Here is a 16,922-nt window from a genome sequence, read left to right on the forward strand (position 1 = left end):
AAAATCAGGGGGATCCCCCACTTTCTTCACACCCAAGACGCAGGGTGCCGCTGCCGGCCACAGAAACCCCAAGAATGCTTTTCTTTGGCTATTCAGAGGGCATCTATTGTGTCAGGCCCTGTGCTGAGCTGTTGTTGCCTGACAGCAGGAAGAGCGCGGCTCTGGCTTCTGTGAAGAGGCTGCGAGTCAGCCCCCGACTACAAGAGCCTCGGCCCACACCGGGAACTCAGTGAACGTCAGCGGGAACTGGGGCAAGAGCACTGACTCTGAGACAGCAGCCTCGGCTCACTATTTGAAGGCGGGGTGGCGGGGGGCCTTGAAGGACAGCGAAGTACGAGAGAACTCTTCAGGTGTCTCCACGGTGGGAAGGTGCTACGAGGCGAAGCGCCGAGCAGCGGCCCCCACCCCGCTTGCCCGGAGTCAACATGGCCGCCGCGAAAGGAGGCGGGGCTGCTCCAAGTCCGGGCAGGAGCGGGGCGGGGGCGCCGTCGGCGGAGCCAGCGCGCAGGCGCGGGCCGCGTGGGCCCCGGATGGAGGAGCTGAGGTTCGGTCCCCGCCGGGGAGGTCTGGACGGGCAGGGGCTGAGGACCCGGCGCCAGCTGGGGAGCCTTGGAGTTCTGGCGGGAGGGAAGCTGTCAAATGGAGGCCGGTAGAAATGAGACAGAGGCCCGGAGAAGCGGGGAGCCCCGCCCCTCCGCCATAACAGCCTCGGGCACCGCCTCTTCCTTTCCAGCCTCCTGCCCTCGCCTGCTTCCGGCCCTGGGGCCTGGTGGGGTTCCGTAGGCTCCCTCGGGAGTGGTCCTTGGGCTGTGGCCCCTCTGGGGTGAGCGTAGATGATTAGTACCCAGAAGGGACTGTGTCCCAAAGGAGCCGGCCAGAAACGGGCTGCGGACACGGCTGGGCTCACAGAAGGCAGCCCCTATCTGGGGATGGCCCACGAGGCCTTTGGCTCTGAGGACCCTGGGTCAGAGCGACTTCTCCAGCCCGCGCAGGGGGTGTTGGTCTTACTCAGAGGGTCCAGAGCTGCAGTTCAACAGGATGTCCGAGATTCTCAGATAGGGCCCAACTACCCTAAGCATAGCCAGCAAGGGCAGGCTGTGGCATGGAAGTACTGGGCTAGGCGTTTGGGTGACCTGAGTCATAATCCTGGCTCGGAATGGGCGCATACCCTTTGGCGAGGGATGCGGGCTGGTACCGTGAGGTTTAAGAAGCAAAAAACATGACAGCCTCTTTAGCCCTGGGTACGTCACTTGACCCCAGTGAGCCTCAGTTTCCATACCCATAAAATGGCGATGGTAATTATACTGGCCTCACAGTATCTGATGACATCTCTGGAGCCTATTTATCTCACGGGAAAATTTTTGAAGAGTGAAACTAGTTGATCTGTAAGTGTCCTGCCAGTTAAGAGTCTGTGATTTGGCAAAGGGGTTGTTGGGAAGTGAGGTGGGCAATTAGCTGAGAGGGAGAATTGACTAGCTTTGTTTTTACTTGGTTTACCTGTAAGCAAAGTGTGGGCTACACACATCTATAGTCGCTGAGGCTAAAGCTTGACTCGAGAGAGGAGAGGAAGAAAGCAAGCATGGTCAAGTGGCAGAGGTGGGTTAAGTGCTTTTCTGATCCCAGCTTCTCTTCTGCATGCGCGTGGGAAGCCAAGGAAGAGGAAAAAAGAGTGAATTCGCCCTAGGATAGGGGAGGAGTAGCCGTGTGAGGTTGGGTATGCCCATTTCCGTGATTTCTCTCGATTCAGCGAGTCATACGTTGGAAACGTTTAGATTCACAAACTACCGTTGCTGTCTGGGGCTTTCAGAAGCTTGTCTTTGAACTGAATTTTCGTGAGCCAACCGGTGTGGAATTGGGGGCCCCTCCCTTCCTCCAGGCCTCCTGGCGGTGGAGTAAGCAGCAGGCGCCCCCTTGTGCCAAGGAAAGAGTATTGTTGCCATTGGCCAACTTGGCTCCCTTTCTGGGGAAATTTTATTTTCCTGTGGCTTCTGTGACTTTGTCGTCTTGCTCTTGACATGAGATATGGTGGGAAGAATACTTGGGGCAGTGATTTCATATCTAGAGTCAATGAACTGCTGATGCTGTATCCTGTCCCTACCACTTCCATTCATTCAGAACACAGGTTTAAGATGCCTGTTTGTGTTCTAGGCCCTGGCATATAGTTGTGATGTAAAGCCCCTGCCGTTAGCAACTTAAATAAGCAATAGCAATAACGGCAATAGGCAGAATGTAATGAGGGCATAGCACACTGTCTAGTGAGGATCAGAGAATTCCAGAAACAAGTGATACAGGTTTTTTAGGTATTCGCCAGATAAGAGAAGAAAAAGAGTCTTCCAGCCCTCCTCCTTAAATTTCTCAGTTCAAATTTTTTTTTTCCTTTTAGGCATAGTTCTTCATCCCAAATTGATGAGCTGCCTCTGATGCCTTTGCTTTCCTTTTGAATTTGCCAGGCTGGTGTTTGAAAGTTCTTGAGGAGCCTTTATGACTTCTTTTAGCCCAAGGAATTAATAAAAGATGCCTTAAGGTGCATTCCCTGTCTCAGAGTGGCTTTGCGGTTGTTTGTACATTGCTACCATCCCAACAAAGAGATGGCAAATAACAGTTTTCTCCATCCCTGGTAGTCTACTCTGTCTTCACCCTCAGTTTGTTTCAGCAGTGTGAGCTGGCTGAGGTCCTGCTGAGTGGTGGTTTTCTTTTCCTTCCCCACTTAATTTAACAGACCAGCTGAACACACATCAGAGAGCTAAGCTAGAGTGTGGAGTCATTATGGTCTTCCAGTATGGTTTTATGCCCCACTTTGGGGACTCTGGTTTGGGACCTAGTTTATTATTCTGGGCAAGAGGAAAAGGGCACACACCAAATAATAGCAACCACAACACAGATTTGAGTAGAACTTCACACTTTGGTCTGTTTCACCATCATGACAATTTTGTGAGATAGGAAAAAAAAAAACAAAAAGTCTGCTCCCATTTTTTATATAAAGAACTGAGGCTCAGAGGGACTAATGAGAACTTGTAAGTGACAGAGTCAGGAGTTGAACCCAGATCTTTAGTTCCTGCAGAAGTGCATTCAATAGGCTTTAAAAGATTTTCTGTGACCTTAGCTTTCCAGCTACTTGCCTAGCTGTATGGAACTTTACCGACGACAATTCAGCGCTTCAAAGTGACACCTACCGAACCCATTTGCTGTCAAGATGCTTTCCCCTCATCTGGGAAGTTAGGTGGTTGGTTAAGTTTGTCATAGTAATTCTGAGAGGGGAGGTTCCAGTGAAGAATGCTTTCAAGAATTTGCTTTCACTCGATGTGTGACATTTTCCTCCTTTGGGGTTTACAGGCCTGAGGGAGCTCAATCCTGGTAGCAACACCCCTGAATTCCTGGTGGTAAGAGGATGTGGCCCCAGGACCCATCCCGGAAGGAGGTGCTGAGGTTTGCAGTCAGCTCCCGTATCCTGACTCTGATGCTGCAGGTCAGTCTCCCATCCTTTGTCCTGAACATGCCATTGCTACATGACTGGACTAGGCAATAAGAAGAGTCCCCATCTCCTTTCCACCTCTCAGGTGTGCCCCTCCGTGTGGTTGGAACCACAGAGACATAGACTTTAGAGCTGAAAAGTGGTCAGGAATCTTAGAAACACGGTCTGTTAATCTTGTTTTACCATGAAGCAGCAGAGGCCCAGAAAGGTTAAGTGACATCCCCAAAGCCACATAGCAAGATAGAGAAGGGCTGGAGTTTGACCTCATGTTTCCTAATTCCTGAGCTAGTGGTCTCTCCAACAGACTGTGATGTTCCGTAATCAGAGATGCTTATAGGGTGGGACAGCTCAAAGTATTGCCCTGTGTCCCCCCTACTAGGAGACTGAGCATTGTATCAGTTGAGTGGGAGAAACGTGGCAATGTGCAAGTCCTGAGACCATCTGGATATATAATGGTTCCCCCTGTTCCCCCGAGTGCCTCCCCTGCCTGCCTCACCCACACACAATTTTCAGTGCACTTGCCCATTTGCAGCTCCCTTTTCCCTCTGAGGCTCCCCTTGATACACATTTTAATAAAATATCATGTATATATGAATTATTTGCTGCCTAGCACAGTGCTTGGTGCCTAGCTCAGTATGTTCATAAATGAATAAATGTTGTTGAATGTATGTCAACACCCTAGGGGTGTTAGATTCACATAATGATGTGTGCCTTTTATCCCTGTACCATTCTCTCTGAGGCTCATAACTGGTCCCTTTGTGGAAACTTTCCTCTCTCCTTCCCCACTATATGAGGCATAGCAGACTCTGCTGGGTTTCGAGATTAGTTAAACGTGTCCCCCTGCAGGCTAGGGCTGTTTATCTGTGACTGTCACTGCTGTCCTGTTTGTTTTTACTGTTTGAAGTGGCCTGATAAGGAAACTGACCAAAAAGTTAAAAAGCCTTAAAAATGGGGCTATGCTCCTGTTGCCAGTCTAGGGAGACTTACTCAGTGATGTCTCTCAACCAGCATCAGCTGGGTTACTGGCAGAACCAAAGGAGCAATGCTGCAAGTCAGCATCCAGGATAGGGAACCATGACAGCTGGGTTCTAATTCAGGTGGTAATTTTGGAAACAGTATATTTCCTCTAGGCAGTTCATTCAACCACCAAAAATGTTTAAAGTACCTATTGCGTTCCAAGAACTGTGCTAGGTGGTACGTGTAAAAAGACATGGTCTCTTTTCTCTTAAGTAGCTGATGATCTAATAGGGCAAAAAGACTTTTTTTTTTGAGACAGAGTCTCGCCCTGTCACCCCAGGCTGGAGTGCAAAGGTGCGATCTTGGCTCACTATAACCTCTGCCTCCCAGGTTTAAATGATTCTCCCTCCTCAGGCTCCCAAGTAGCTGAGGCGCCCACCACCACACCCAGCTAATTTTTGTATTTTAAGTAGAGATGGAGTTTCACCATGTTGGCCAGGCTGGTCTCGAACTCCTGACCTTGTGAGCTGCCCGCCTTGGCCTCCCAAAGTGCTGGGATTACAGGCGTAAGCCACCGTGCCCGGCCAGCAAAAAGACATTTAACAGTAAATGCGATTTAATTATCATCCCTCTACCTCCAACGCTCAAGCCATCAGATTATATCCCTAAGTTACCCTTCATGCTGCTGTCATCTCTGTCAGTGACAGCTAATCCTTGACGGTTTTAGCTCCTGGTTCACTGTCACTCTTCCCAGCACTACTTCTATTGATTTCCTGGTGATTTCATTATTAATGAAGATGATGTGTGCAGTGTCCTAAAAAGAGTCTATCAGTTCAGTGTGAGTTCTGGGGAAAGGGTGTTAGAGATTTGAGGAAAGAGAAAAACACGTAACATGTAACAACTTGTTTTCCTAAATGACAACTCAGAAAAATAGAAGGCATTAGAAGAGACCTTCCATATATGCGCCCATCACATTCTTCAGCCTACCTATGTCTGCACCTTTGTGCTTTCAGTACTGAAGGTTGGATGAACCGTCCGTCCTCTTCTCTAAGGCTGGCTCCTCTACCTTTGTACCCTTTTTGCCTACCCAGCAATTCTCCCCTCTCTCCTGCATACCCTTTTACTGGGTTATTTCCACTGGCATACAAACCTTTACCTCCCACGTTAAAGTTTTCTCTTAACCCCACATGGTTGTTCACCTCCTGCCCCATTTTTCTGCTTCCCGTTATGGCAAAACTCCTCAAAGTTCCTTTTCTCCCATTCTCTCAGGCTTCCGTCTCTTCCACTCCACTGAAGTAGCCCTTGTCAAAGTCACCAGTTACTTTCACATTGTTAAATCCAGCGCTCACTCTTCAGCCCCCATCTTACTGGACCTACCAGCAGCATTTCACAGAGTTGATCACTCCTTTTCTTCCCCTGGTTCTAATGCTCTCCTGGGTTCCCTGCCACCTCACGGACTGTTCCTTTTTGTCTTTATTGCTGGATTTTCATCCTCTTTCTAGCCTTCAGATGTTAACATGTCCAGGGTTCAGTCCTCAAGAAGAGTTGTGAGTGTTTTTGAAACAGGGTCTCATTCTGTCACCCAGGCTGGAATACAGTGGCACAATCATGGCTCACTGCAGCCTCAACCTCCTGGGCTCAAGCAATCCTCCTACCTCGGCCCCCGCCAAGCAGCTGGGACTACAGTCATGTGCCACCACACCCAGCTAATTTTTATTTTTTTATTTCTAGTAGAGACAAGGTCTTGCTACGTTACCCAGGCTGGTCTTAAACTCCTCAGCTTAAATGATCCTCCCACCTCAGCCTCCCAAAGTGCCAGGATAGCAGGCGTGAGCCACTGTGCTCAGACTTTTTTTTTAGTTTTTATAGAGACAAGGTCTTGCTATGTTGCCCAGGCTGGTCATGGACTCCTGGGTTCAAGTAATCCTCACATCTCAGCCTGCCAAAGTGGGGATTACAGGCATGAGCCCGGCCTTCTTCCTCATTTTATTAAATGGCAATTCTTTTCTTCCAGTTACTGAACCAAAATTCTGGTTTTTCTTTACTCCACAGGCCCTCTTCAATGCCATCATCCCAGATCACCATGCAGAGGCCTTCTCTCCTCCTCGCCTGGCCCCCTCAGGCTTTGTGGACCAACTCGTGGAAGGTCTTCTGGGCGGCCTGTCTCGCTGGGATGCTGAACACTTCTTGTTCATTGCTGAGCATGGCTACCTGTATGAGCACAACTTTGCCTTCTTTCCTGGTTTCCCCTTGGCCCTGCTGGTGGGGACTGAACTGTTGAGACCCTTACGGGGGTTACTGAGTCTACGCAGTTGCCTGCTGATTTCAGTAGCATCACTCAATTTCTTGTTCTTCATGTTGGCTGCAGTTGCACTTCATGACCTGGGTTGTCTGGTTTTGCACTGTCCCCGCCAGTCCTTTTATGCAACTCTGCTTTTCTGTCTCAGCCCTGCCAATGTCTTCCTGGCAGCTGGTTACTCAGAAGCTTTGTTTGCCCTCCTGACATTCAGTGCCATGGGGCAGCTGGAGAGGGGCCGAGTCTGGACGAGTGGACTCCTCTTTGCCATTGCCACTGGGGTACGCTCCAACGGGCTGGTCAGTGTTGGCTTCCTCATGCATTCTCAATGCCAAGGCTTTTTCTCTTCTCTTACGATGCTGAATCCTCTGAGACAGCTCTTTAAGCTGATGGCCTCTCTGTTTCTGTCAGTGTTCACACTTGGCCTTCCCTTTGCCCTCTTTCAGTATTATGCCTACACCCAATTCTGTCTGCCAGGCTCAGCCCGCCCCATTCCTGAGCCTTTGGTACAGTTAGCTATAGACAAGGGCTACCGGATTGCAGAGGGAAATGAACCGCCTTGGTGCTTCTGGGATGTTCCACTAATATACAGCTATATCCAGGATGTCTACTGGAATGTTGGCTTTTTGAAATACTATGAGCTCAAGCAGGTGCCCAATTTTCTACTGGCTGCACCAGTGGCTATACTGGTTGCCTGGGCAACTTGGACATACATGACCACCCACCCTTGGCTCTGCCTTACACTTGGGCTGCAAAGGAGCAAGAACAATAAGACCCTAGAGAAGCCCGATCTTGGATTCTGCAGTCCTCAGGTGTTTGTGTACGTGGTCCACGCTGCAGTGCTGCTGCTGTTTGGAGGTCTGTGCATGCATGTTCAGGTGAGGTGAATTCCTGACTGAGATAAGGATGTGAATACAGGCAAAACCCCTTGGCTAAGGACAGGGAAGGCAGCTAACATCTCCCATTTGAGTGATCCATACTGAATTTATTCATTCAATGACTATTTAGGGTTATTCTTTGTGCCAGACTCTGGGTCAGACCTCTAAGGATGAAACATGAATAAGACAAAATTACAGCCAGGCACGGTGGCTCACACCCATAATCTCAGCAATTTGGGAGGCCGAGGTAGGTGGATCACGAGGTCAGGGGTTCAAGACCAGCCTGGCCAAGATGGTGAAACCTCGTCTCTACTGAAAATACAAAAATTAGCCGGGCGTGGTGGCAGGCACCTGTAATCCCAGCTACTTGGGAGGCTGAGGCAGAAAATTGCTTGAGCCCGGGAGGCGGAGGTTGCAGTGAGCTGAGATTGCACCACTGCACTCCAGCCTGGGCGACAGAGTGAGACTCCATCTCAAAAACGAAAAAAAAATTACTGCCTTGGGGGGTCTCATGGTATAAATAGGAGGACAGACATTTGACATAAAATTATAGTACAGTGGGATAGAAAGGGGAGTGCTATTTTGAGATTTATTTTATTTTACTTTATTTATTTTATTTTTTTAAATTTTTTTTAGATGGAGTCTCGCTCTGTTGCCCAGGCTGGAGTGCAGTGGTGCAATCTCAGCTCACTGCAACCTCTGTCTCCTGGGTTCAAGCGACTCTTCTGCCTCAATCTCCCGAGTAGCTGGAATTACAGGCGCCTGCCACCACCACCTAGCTAATTTTTGTATTTTTAGTAGAGATGGGGTTTCACCACGTTGGCCAGGCTGGTCTTGAACTCCTGACCTCAAGTGATCTGCCCGCCCCAGCCTCCTAAAGTGCTGGGATTACAGGCGTGAGCCGCCACGCTCAGCCTGAGATTTTTTTTTTTTTTTTTTTTTTTTTTTTTTGAGACAGAGTCTTGCTCTGTTGCTCAGGCTGGAATGCAGTGGTGCGATCTCAGCTCACTGCAAGCTCCACCTCCCAGGTTCACGCCATTCTCCTGCCTCAGCCTCCCGAGTAGCTGGGACTACAGGCACCTGCCACCATGCCTGGCTAATTTTTTGTATTTTTAGTAGAGACTGGATTTCACTGTGTTAGCCAAGATGGTCTGGATCTCCTGACCTCGTGATCCACCCACCTCGGCCTCCCAAAGTGCTGGGATTACAGGCACAAGCCACCGAGCCCGGCAAGATTTTTTTTTTTAAAGCTCAGGTAAAGTATTATGGAGGCAAAGAAGAAGTAGGTAACTCACTGGAGTACTTGAGAAAGGCATCATATTTCAGCTGGGTCCTGCAGAATGAGATTTTCCATGTAAGAAGCAGAGGAGGAACATTCTAGGTAAAAGGAAGGGCATATGCAAAAACACGAGGGTTGTGAAAGGACCTAATCGGACTGAGATACAGTAATAAGCACGCAGGATATCTCTGGGATCTTTTTCCCTAATACACAATTATATCCATATTGGTTCTTGACTGTTGACTTCTGGAGGTTCTCAACTCAGGCAGGCCCCCAATTTCCAGAGGAGATACCTTAACCAATGTTTTGGGTGGTGGCGGTGGTGATAGAGAGGGATGGGAAGGGTTTGATCTTATATCTGATTTTCTGTTCTTGGCTGTGGCCCCACCCTGGGGACGTCTTTTTTCCTCATACTGACCTCTTAGCAGTTTCTTCCTGTTGGAGTCGCACACTGGCTGTTTCTAAAATTCTCCAAGCTGTATGGATGAGAGACACAGAGGAAATAGAAAGTAGCATTCTGTGTTTTTAGCTAGATTAAATCGTAGAATGAGTGCCAGCAAAGCTTAAAGTTTCCAGGTTAGCTGAGGGAGGCCATTTGGAAACTTGTTTCTGAACTCCAGTAGGAGAGAGAATGTTCAAGCAATGGGTCTTCTGCCCATTTCCCTCTGCTTTGCCATCCCATGGGATAAGGGAACCACCTCAGGTTCCCAATCCCCAAATCAATATCACAGAGTTTAGAGTCCAGGCCCTGGGCTAAAATTAGACCCCATAGAGTTTCTAGTATTAATTGGCCCATTATTTTAATAGTAATTAATGTAATTAGTCTGTAGCTATGTTTATTTGTAACATGGAGGATGCCTGTCTGCTGTACATACATCTTTCTAAGACAGATCCTAAGCTGTGTTCAATTTCTTTTCCAGTGTAATACATTTCTAGTCACGGGACCGTAGTTCACCCAGCAGTAGAGAAGTCCCCAAGCTGGTCCAGTTTGAGTCAGTGACATTCCAGTAAATGTCTGGATATTCCCCTCTCATGATTTCTAGGTTCTCACCAGGTTTTTGGGCTCCTCCACTCCTATTATGTACTGGTTTCCAGCTCACTTGCTTCAGGATCAAGAGCCGCTGTTGAGATCCTTAAAGACTGTGCCTTGGAAGCCTCTTGCAGAGGACTCCCCACCAGGACAAAAGGTCCCCAGAAATCCTATCATGGGACTTTTGTATCACTGGAAAACCTGTTCTCCAGTCACACGATACATTCTAGGCTACTTCCTGACTTACTGGCTCCTGGGACTACTCCTACATTGCAACTTCCTGCCTTGGACATGACCTGGGGACTCTCCAGGGACAGGCTGGAAGCCAACTTAACCCAGGGGTCTGAAATACACAAATACACATTGGAACTGCCTCTGCTGCCCTGGGATCATTACTGTGTCCATTATAATCTTTCTCTTTCTCTTTGAAAGCTGGTCAGCAATGGGAGAAGTGTCAGCCACTAGACAGCCCCTTCTGGTCCTGGCTAGGGCAAATTTTAGATAACTATTTTCTCTGTAAGTGAAGATTGTCTTATTCCAAGTCTAAAATACACCTGGATCTGTCTAGTCAATCAACATAGCAGAGACGGTCTTAAACCTACCATTGACCTGTGTGTAAATTTAAATGTCAATTTATTGAAGTGTAAATTTCATCAAAGGCATTAGCTGACAGGCTGGTAACAGTCCACACAAGATGATACAGGCCTGAACAGTGTAGTGGCAGTAGTAAAGTGGGACCATTTTTTCCAAATGGGACATTGTTTCTGATGTATTTTTTTTATGATTTGTGCATGTATTTTTATTTATATGAAAAAAATCTTACAAAGATATGCAAATTAAACTTCTTTCAGTTGTACATGCAATGAATTGCCTTTTTAAAAATAATACAGGCCAAGCACGACGTTTCACACTGTAATCCCAGCACTTTGTGATGCCAGCACTCAAGTGATCTGTGGGCAGATCACCTGAGGCCAGGAGTTCGAGACCGGCCTGGCCAACATGGCAAAACCCTGTCTCTACTAAAAATACAAAAATTAGCTGGGCATGGTGGTACACACCTATAATCCCAGCTACTCGGGAGGCTGAGGCATGAGAATTGCGTGAACTTGGAAGGCGGAGGTTTCAGTGAGCTGCATTTGCGCGACTGCACTCCAGCCTGGGCAACAGAGTGAGGCTCTCTCTCAAAAAAAGTAAAAAATAAAAATAATACAAATCTTTCCATGCTGTTCCCTTCTTGTGGCGAAAAGTAAAATAATTTAAAAAAATTAAAATAATATAAATCAGTTGGGGGAAAAAAGGGCAAGAAGAAGGCATCAGGAACCCTGGATTCTAGTCCTCTCAGTAAAACCCCATTTACCAGCCATGTGATTTGGCAGAGTTTTCAGAACCTTAGTTACCACCTCTGAAACCATGGGAAATGATGATATTCTTCAGGGGGTGGTGGTGAACGATGCAGTCTCTTGTAGGTCCCTTTCTGCTCTAAGATCTTAAGAACTGCCTTAAACAACAGAATCACCCCAGTCTAAACGCTAATATAGAGGCTTAAATGTATGATTTTAGGAGAAAATACCCAGTTCTCCTGTTTTCAGCAATTAGAAGAAACTCCTCCTCCACCGAGTGCAACTCTTGGGAGTAACTTAGGTGGTCTTTCCTTTCAATGAGGGAAAGCAGTGACATCTGGCAGATAAGGCGCCTGTTGTGCCATTCTCAGGTGCCTGCTTACTTGATCAGTAGACATGGGTCAGAGGCGCCAACACGGCGGCAGGAATTGGTAAATTGTACGTAAGTCCAAGGTGGAATGAAATGGTATCTGCCCTGCTTCCTGGCCCCCGTTTGGTCATAAGCCTATCACTATAATGGTAGTAAGATCATTGACCCCTGCTGAGCTACTTTTGCCCATTCCTTGAGCCAGATGAGAGTTTGGCTCTGTATCATCCATCACCTCTTTAATTTCACATTTAAGCCAAAAAATCCAGTAAGCAGAAACTCTTCAAAACAGATGGGTAATCATAAGCAGCTTCTGGAGAGCCTCGAGAATTGGAATTTTGACACAGTCCCTCTGACCGTGACAGCTAAACTTGCCAGCTGAAGGGAAGCTCCTGGCTGAGCCCCAGCACCCTCTGTTGGAGCTTCTGGTCAGCTTGGCCAATAAGCATTTCCCATCCATCGCCCCAGCACTAGGACAGCTGAGAGAATTTGGTCCAGAGTCAAATGCTTCTGAAAATGTACACACAGATCGGGGCAGCCCTCTGCCTTCTGCCAAGACACCGAGTGCCCTTCTTGGCAAACGATGATCACCCCTGCCCTAGTATCCCTCCAGTTAGTTGGCAGAAACTGTTCCCTTTCTCCTTGCCAACAGCTGCAAATCCAGAGACTTCCACCTTGTGTGCAGGAAGTCTTGGGGTCCTGTTTCAGCTCTTTATTGCCAAGGTAGGAGCACTGGGTTCTTCGCTCTCCTCTTTGCCTCCTTTTAGGGGATAATCAGGACTGATTATTCCTCTACTGGAAGAGGTGACTCACACCCCACAGAGTAGGTGTGATGTCACTGCTCTGGCAGTCTCAGTTTAACCTTCACACTAGATCTCATCATGCCCAGAAACCTTGTAACAGGAGCCCAGCTAGGTGGGCTCACCTGGCATGAGCTGGACAAGGTTTTCTCTCTGACCTTGCAGGGATTTAGTCGTTCTCTAAGGATCTAAGGAATGGGCTGATTTTATGACCAGCAGCTGTCCTTTTACCATCCTATTAACAGTCTCTTTAATAGTCTGGGAGAGGGACATGAAGGGCCCAAGGCAGGAAGTTTCCTGTTTACCCTTGAGGCCTAACAATGCCACAGCTAGGTGGGGTGTCTACAGTTTCAGAGAAAAGTCATTTCCTTCTGAGACCCTGCTAAAACAGAAACCAGACGCCTCAGCCTCACGTACCTAGAAGTAGATGCTTTTTTTTGTTCTTTAATGAAGGTGGGAGGAGAGTGTTGGACATACCTTTACCAGTCCTCCTGGAGAAATGTTACTTTTCTTGAATAGACCCTCTCACTGTCATCTGAAAATGTAATATGTGCAGGCTTAAGGGATTTGAAACTGATTGATTCTTTCAGTAATTGTTTATTAATGCCTATTTTAGAGGAATAAAGATGACTCAGCTATGCCTCCTGTCCTCAAATAACTGTCTAATAGGGTTGCTAATAGACACAGAAACATTAATCAAGGCAGAAAGCAATAAATTCTGGGGAGTGAAAGGACACTGAAGCTTCTTGCTCTATATCTCACTACTTGAACTTTTTTTGTTTTTTTGAGACGGAGTCTTTCTCTGTCACCCAGGCTGGAGTGCAGTGGCACGATCTCGGCTCACTGCAACCTCCGCCTCCCTGGTTCAAGCAATTCTCCTGCCTCAGCGTCCCAAGTAGCTGGGATTACAGGTGCCCGCCACCACGCCCAGCTAATTTTTGTATTTTTTAGTAGAGACGAGGTTTCACCATGTTGGCCAGGCTGGTCTCGAACTCCTGACCTCGTGATCCGCCCTCCTTGGGCTCCCAAAGTGCTGGGATTACAGGCATGAGCCGCTGTGCCCAGCCCTACTTGAACTTTTTATGATTAGAATGAATTCAGGTTTTATTTGTGCACTTAGAAAAAGGTAAGTGAGGCACAGAGCATGTACTCTGTAAGTTCACACAAGATGGAGATCCCTTCCAGCTTGGGATACCTGAAAAGACTTCGTGGACAAATGATAGTTGAGCTAGACTTTGAAGGATAGGTAGGATTTGAAAGTTCAGGGTAGAGAATGAATATAGAAGGCAGGAAATGGAACAGGATAGGACAGGGAGAGCCCAGTGTGAGCGGAGCTGAAGTCTTAATCTAGGCTTTGAAATCAGCCCCAAGCCCAGCTCTACTGTGTACTAACTGTGTAAACTTGAGCCAGATACTGACTCTCTAAGCCTCAGTTTACTCATCTGTAAAATGTAGATAATATCTAGCTCATAGATAAAAGAATAATAACATCTCATAGGGTGGTGGTGGGAATTAAATGTTACCATATGAAACGTGTTGACAACAGTGCTAACAAAGGAATAGCTGCATTTTGGACATGTTGGGTTTACGATGCCAAGCAGCACATTTATTTGCCAGGAAATGTGGAACTGGAGACCAAGAGAGTGGTCAGGGAACCACGCACACAGACATGGTAATTACAGCAGCCATGCTATTGGATGGGATTGTCAAAAAAAGAGTGTGGAGAGAGAAGAGAGAGGGGCTGTAAGAGTTTGGGTAGGTTGGCCGGGCGCTGTGGCTCACGCCTGTAATCCCAGCGCTTTGGGAGGCAGAGGCGGGCGGATCACGAGGTCAGGAGATCGAGACTATCCTGGCTAACACAGTGAAACCCCGTCTCTACTAAAAATGCAAAAAATTAGCCGGGCGTGGTGGCGGGCGCCTGTAGTCCCAGCTACTCGGGAGGCTGAGGCAGGAGAATGGCATGAACCCGGGAGGCGGAGCTTGCAGTGAGCCAAGATTGCGCCACTGCACTCCAGCCTGGGCAACAGAGCGAGGACTCCGTCTCAAAAAAAAAAAAAAAAAAAGTTTGGGTAGGTGGCTCAACCTCTCTAAGCCTGTTTTCTCATCTACAGTGGGGGTGATAGCATCTACCACATGGGCAGTCATGAAGATAAAGCACTTAGCACAGTGCCTGTATGGCAAGAACTTCATGAATGGTAGCTATTTTATTATCATTATTATCATTAAAGGACCAGAAACAAATTGTACCATTGGCGGAAAAGAGAGTTTCAAGGCCAGGCACAGTGGCTCATGCCTGTAATCCTAGCACTTTGGGAGGCTGAGGCAGGTGGATCGCTTGAGCCCAGGAGTTTGAGACTAGCCTAGGCAACATGGTGAAACCCCATCTCTACAAAAAATACAAAAATTAGCCAGGCATCCTGGTGGGCGTCTGTAGTCCCAGCTACTCGGGAGACTGAGGTGGGAGGGTCACCTGATCCCAGGAGGTCGAGGCTGCAGTGAGCAGTGATCACTCCACTGCACTCCAATCTGGGTGACAGAGTGAGACCCTGTCTCAAGAAAAAAGTTTCAAGAAGAAAGAAATGGTTAGCAGGGTCATATGCTGTTAAGGAAAGGATGAGAAAAACTATTGAATTTAGGGATTAGGGATATTATCCAAGGTGGGCTAACGGCGATACCAAACAACTGCCAAAACTCAGTGGCTTAATAATAAAAGTTCCTTTCTTTTTTACTTCATAGTCTAGTGCAGGTTTAGGAAGGGAGGTCTGTTCCGCCCAATTATTGGGGACCCAGTCTTGTCCATTTTGTTACTGTCCTGCTCTAGCTCAGAGTCCTCTACTCCCGGAAAAGTGGTTTTTTATGTTTGTTTGTTTTTTTGAGACGGAGTCTCGCTCTGTCACCCAGGCTGGAGTGCAGTGGCGCAATCTCTGCTCACTGCAAGCTCCGCCTCCTGGGTTCACGCGCCATTCTCCTGCCTCAGCTCCAGAGTAGCTGGGACTACAGGTGCCTGGCACCATTCCCGGCTAATTTTTTGTATTTTTAGTAGAGACGGGGTTTCACCGTGTTAGCCAGGGTGGTCTCGAACTCCTGACCTCGTGATCCACCCAGCTTGGCCTCCCAAAGTGCTGGGATTACAGGCGTGTGAGCCACCGCGCCTGGCTACTCCCAGAAAAGTTTTAAGGAGCCAGCCTGGAAGAGTCAGCACATCATTCCATTCCGCTAGCTAGAACTTAGTCACATGGCCATGTCTAACCGCAAAGGAGTGGGGAAGTAGGTTCCTAGATAAAATACAGCATGCCCAGTTACATTTGAATTTCAGGTAAACAAGTTATTTTTCAGTATAATTACATTCCAAATATTGCATGGGACGTACTTCTAAGAATTTCTTCCTTGCTTAATTGAAATTCAAATGTAACCAGCATCCTGTATTTTTATTTGCTATATCTGGTAGCCCTACTGGGAAGTGAAGTCTGGCTGTGAGTTCAAGAAGAGAACACAGATAATTGTATGTTACAGTCTGCCTTTGTGAGCCAAATACCTGTTTCTCTTCATAGAATACACTTACCCATGCCCAGGGGAAATAGCCCCAAATCCCATCTAGTCACTGTATTCAGCTCAGAGTCTCTCAGTCAGCTTCAGTGTGGTTCCTTATGGTGATTTGTGAACTGAAAAAGGAAGATATCTGCACTTCACAAACATACCCAGTATACATTGGTAGAGCAAGAAAAGGATAACCTCAATACAAACTCCCGTTCAGAAAAGGAAAGCATGGAAGAAGTGCCACAGTCACTGGTCCAAAGCAGTTTTGAATTCCCACTGCTCAGGTAGGTCAAAGCCCCCTTCCCTGGACTGCAGGGAGTTCCTGGATTAGAACTTGACTTTTGTTTTTTGTTTTTTTTTTTTTTTAGAGACAGGGTCCACTCTGTTGCCCAGGCTGGAAGGCAATGGTGTGACCATAGCTCACTAGCTCACTGTAATCTCAAACTTCTGAGCTCAAGGGATTCTCCCATCTCAGCCCCTCCCAAGTAGTTGGGACTACAGGCATGTTCCACCACACCCGGCTAATTTTTGCCATATTTTATAGAGATAAGGTCTTGCTATGTTGCCCAGGCTGGTCTTGAACTCCTGGCCTCAAGTAATCCTTTTGCCTTGGTCTCCCAAAGTGCTGGGATTATGTGCATGAGCCACCACACCCAGCCTAGACCTTGTTTTTGTTATGGGATGGACTTTTTGTTTGTTTGTTTTGTTTTGTTTTGTTTTGTTTTTGAGACGGAGTCTCGCTTTGTTTCCCAGGCTGGAGTGCAGTGGCGCGATCTTGGCTCACCACAACCTCCACCTCCTGGGTTCAAGTGATTCTCTTGCCTCAGCCTCCAGAGTAGCTGAGACTACTGGCATGCACCACCATGCCCAGCTAATTTTTATATTCTTAATAGAGATGGGGTTTCACTACGTTGGCCAGGCTGATCTCGAACTTGTGACCTTGTGATCCCCCCGCCTTGGCCTCAC

The 16,922-nt window shown here is 47.6% G+C and overlaps 1 protein-coding gene across 4 annotated transcripts; it reads left to right on the forward strand.

Moving 5' to 3' along the window:
• Positions 1–463: 463 nt before the first annotated feature.
• On the forward strand, positions 464–10,765 carry PIGV (phosphatidylinositol glycan anchor biosynthesis class V). Of its 4 annotated transcripts, none has more exons than XM_030805670.1 (5): positions 517–544; positions 1,505–1,596; positions 3,334–3,466; positions 6,482–7,603; positions 9,926–10,765. In XM_030805670.1, exons 3-5 carry the CDS (start codon positions 3,389–3,391, stop codon positions 10,205–10,207), a joined length of 1,482 nt encoding a protein of 493 aa, XP_030661530.1. In that variant the 5' UTR covers positions 517–544; positions 1,505–1,596; positions 3,334–3,388; the 3' UTR covers positions 10,208–10,765. The 4 variants fall into 4 exon arrangements, with proteins under 4 accessions (XP_030661531.1, XP_030661530.1, XP_030661529.1 ...); XM_030805669.1 differs by lacking the exon at positions 517–544 and adding an exon at positions 858–1,385; XM_030805671.1 differs by lacking the exon at positions 1,505–1,596 and having other exon boundaries at positions 464–544.
• The last annotated feature ends 6,157 nt before the right edge of the window (positions 10,766–16,922 follow it).

This window comes from Nomascus leucogenys, chromosome 24, assembly GCF_006542625.1.
Source record: "Nomascus leucogenys isolate Asia chromosome 24, Asia_NLE_v1, whole genome shotgun sequence".
Lineage (NCBI taxonomy): Eukaryota > Metazoa > Chordata > Mammalia > Primates > Hylobatidae > Nomascus > Nomascus leucogenys.

Bases quoted from the DNA above. Each gene is read 5' to 3' on its own strand.
- PIGV (XM_030805671.1), top strand. From the start codon at position 3,389: ATGTGGCCCCAGGACCCATCCCGGAAGGAGGTGCTGAGGTTTGCAGTC. The intron at 3,467-6,481 runs GTCAGTCTCCCA...TTTACTCCACAG, and splicing joins TCCTGACTCTGATGCTGCAG to GCCCTCTTCAATGCCATCAT. The intron at 7,604-9,925 runs GTGAGGTGAATT...CATGATTTCTAG, and splicing joins GTCTGTGCATGCATGTTCAG to GTTCTCACCAGGTTTTTGGG.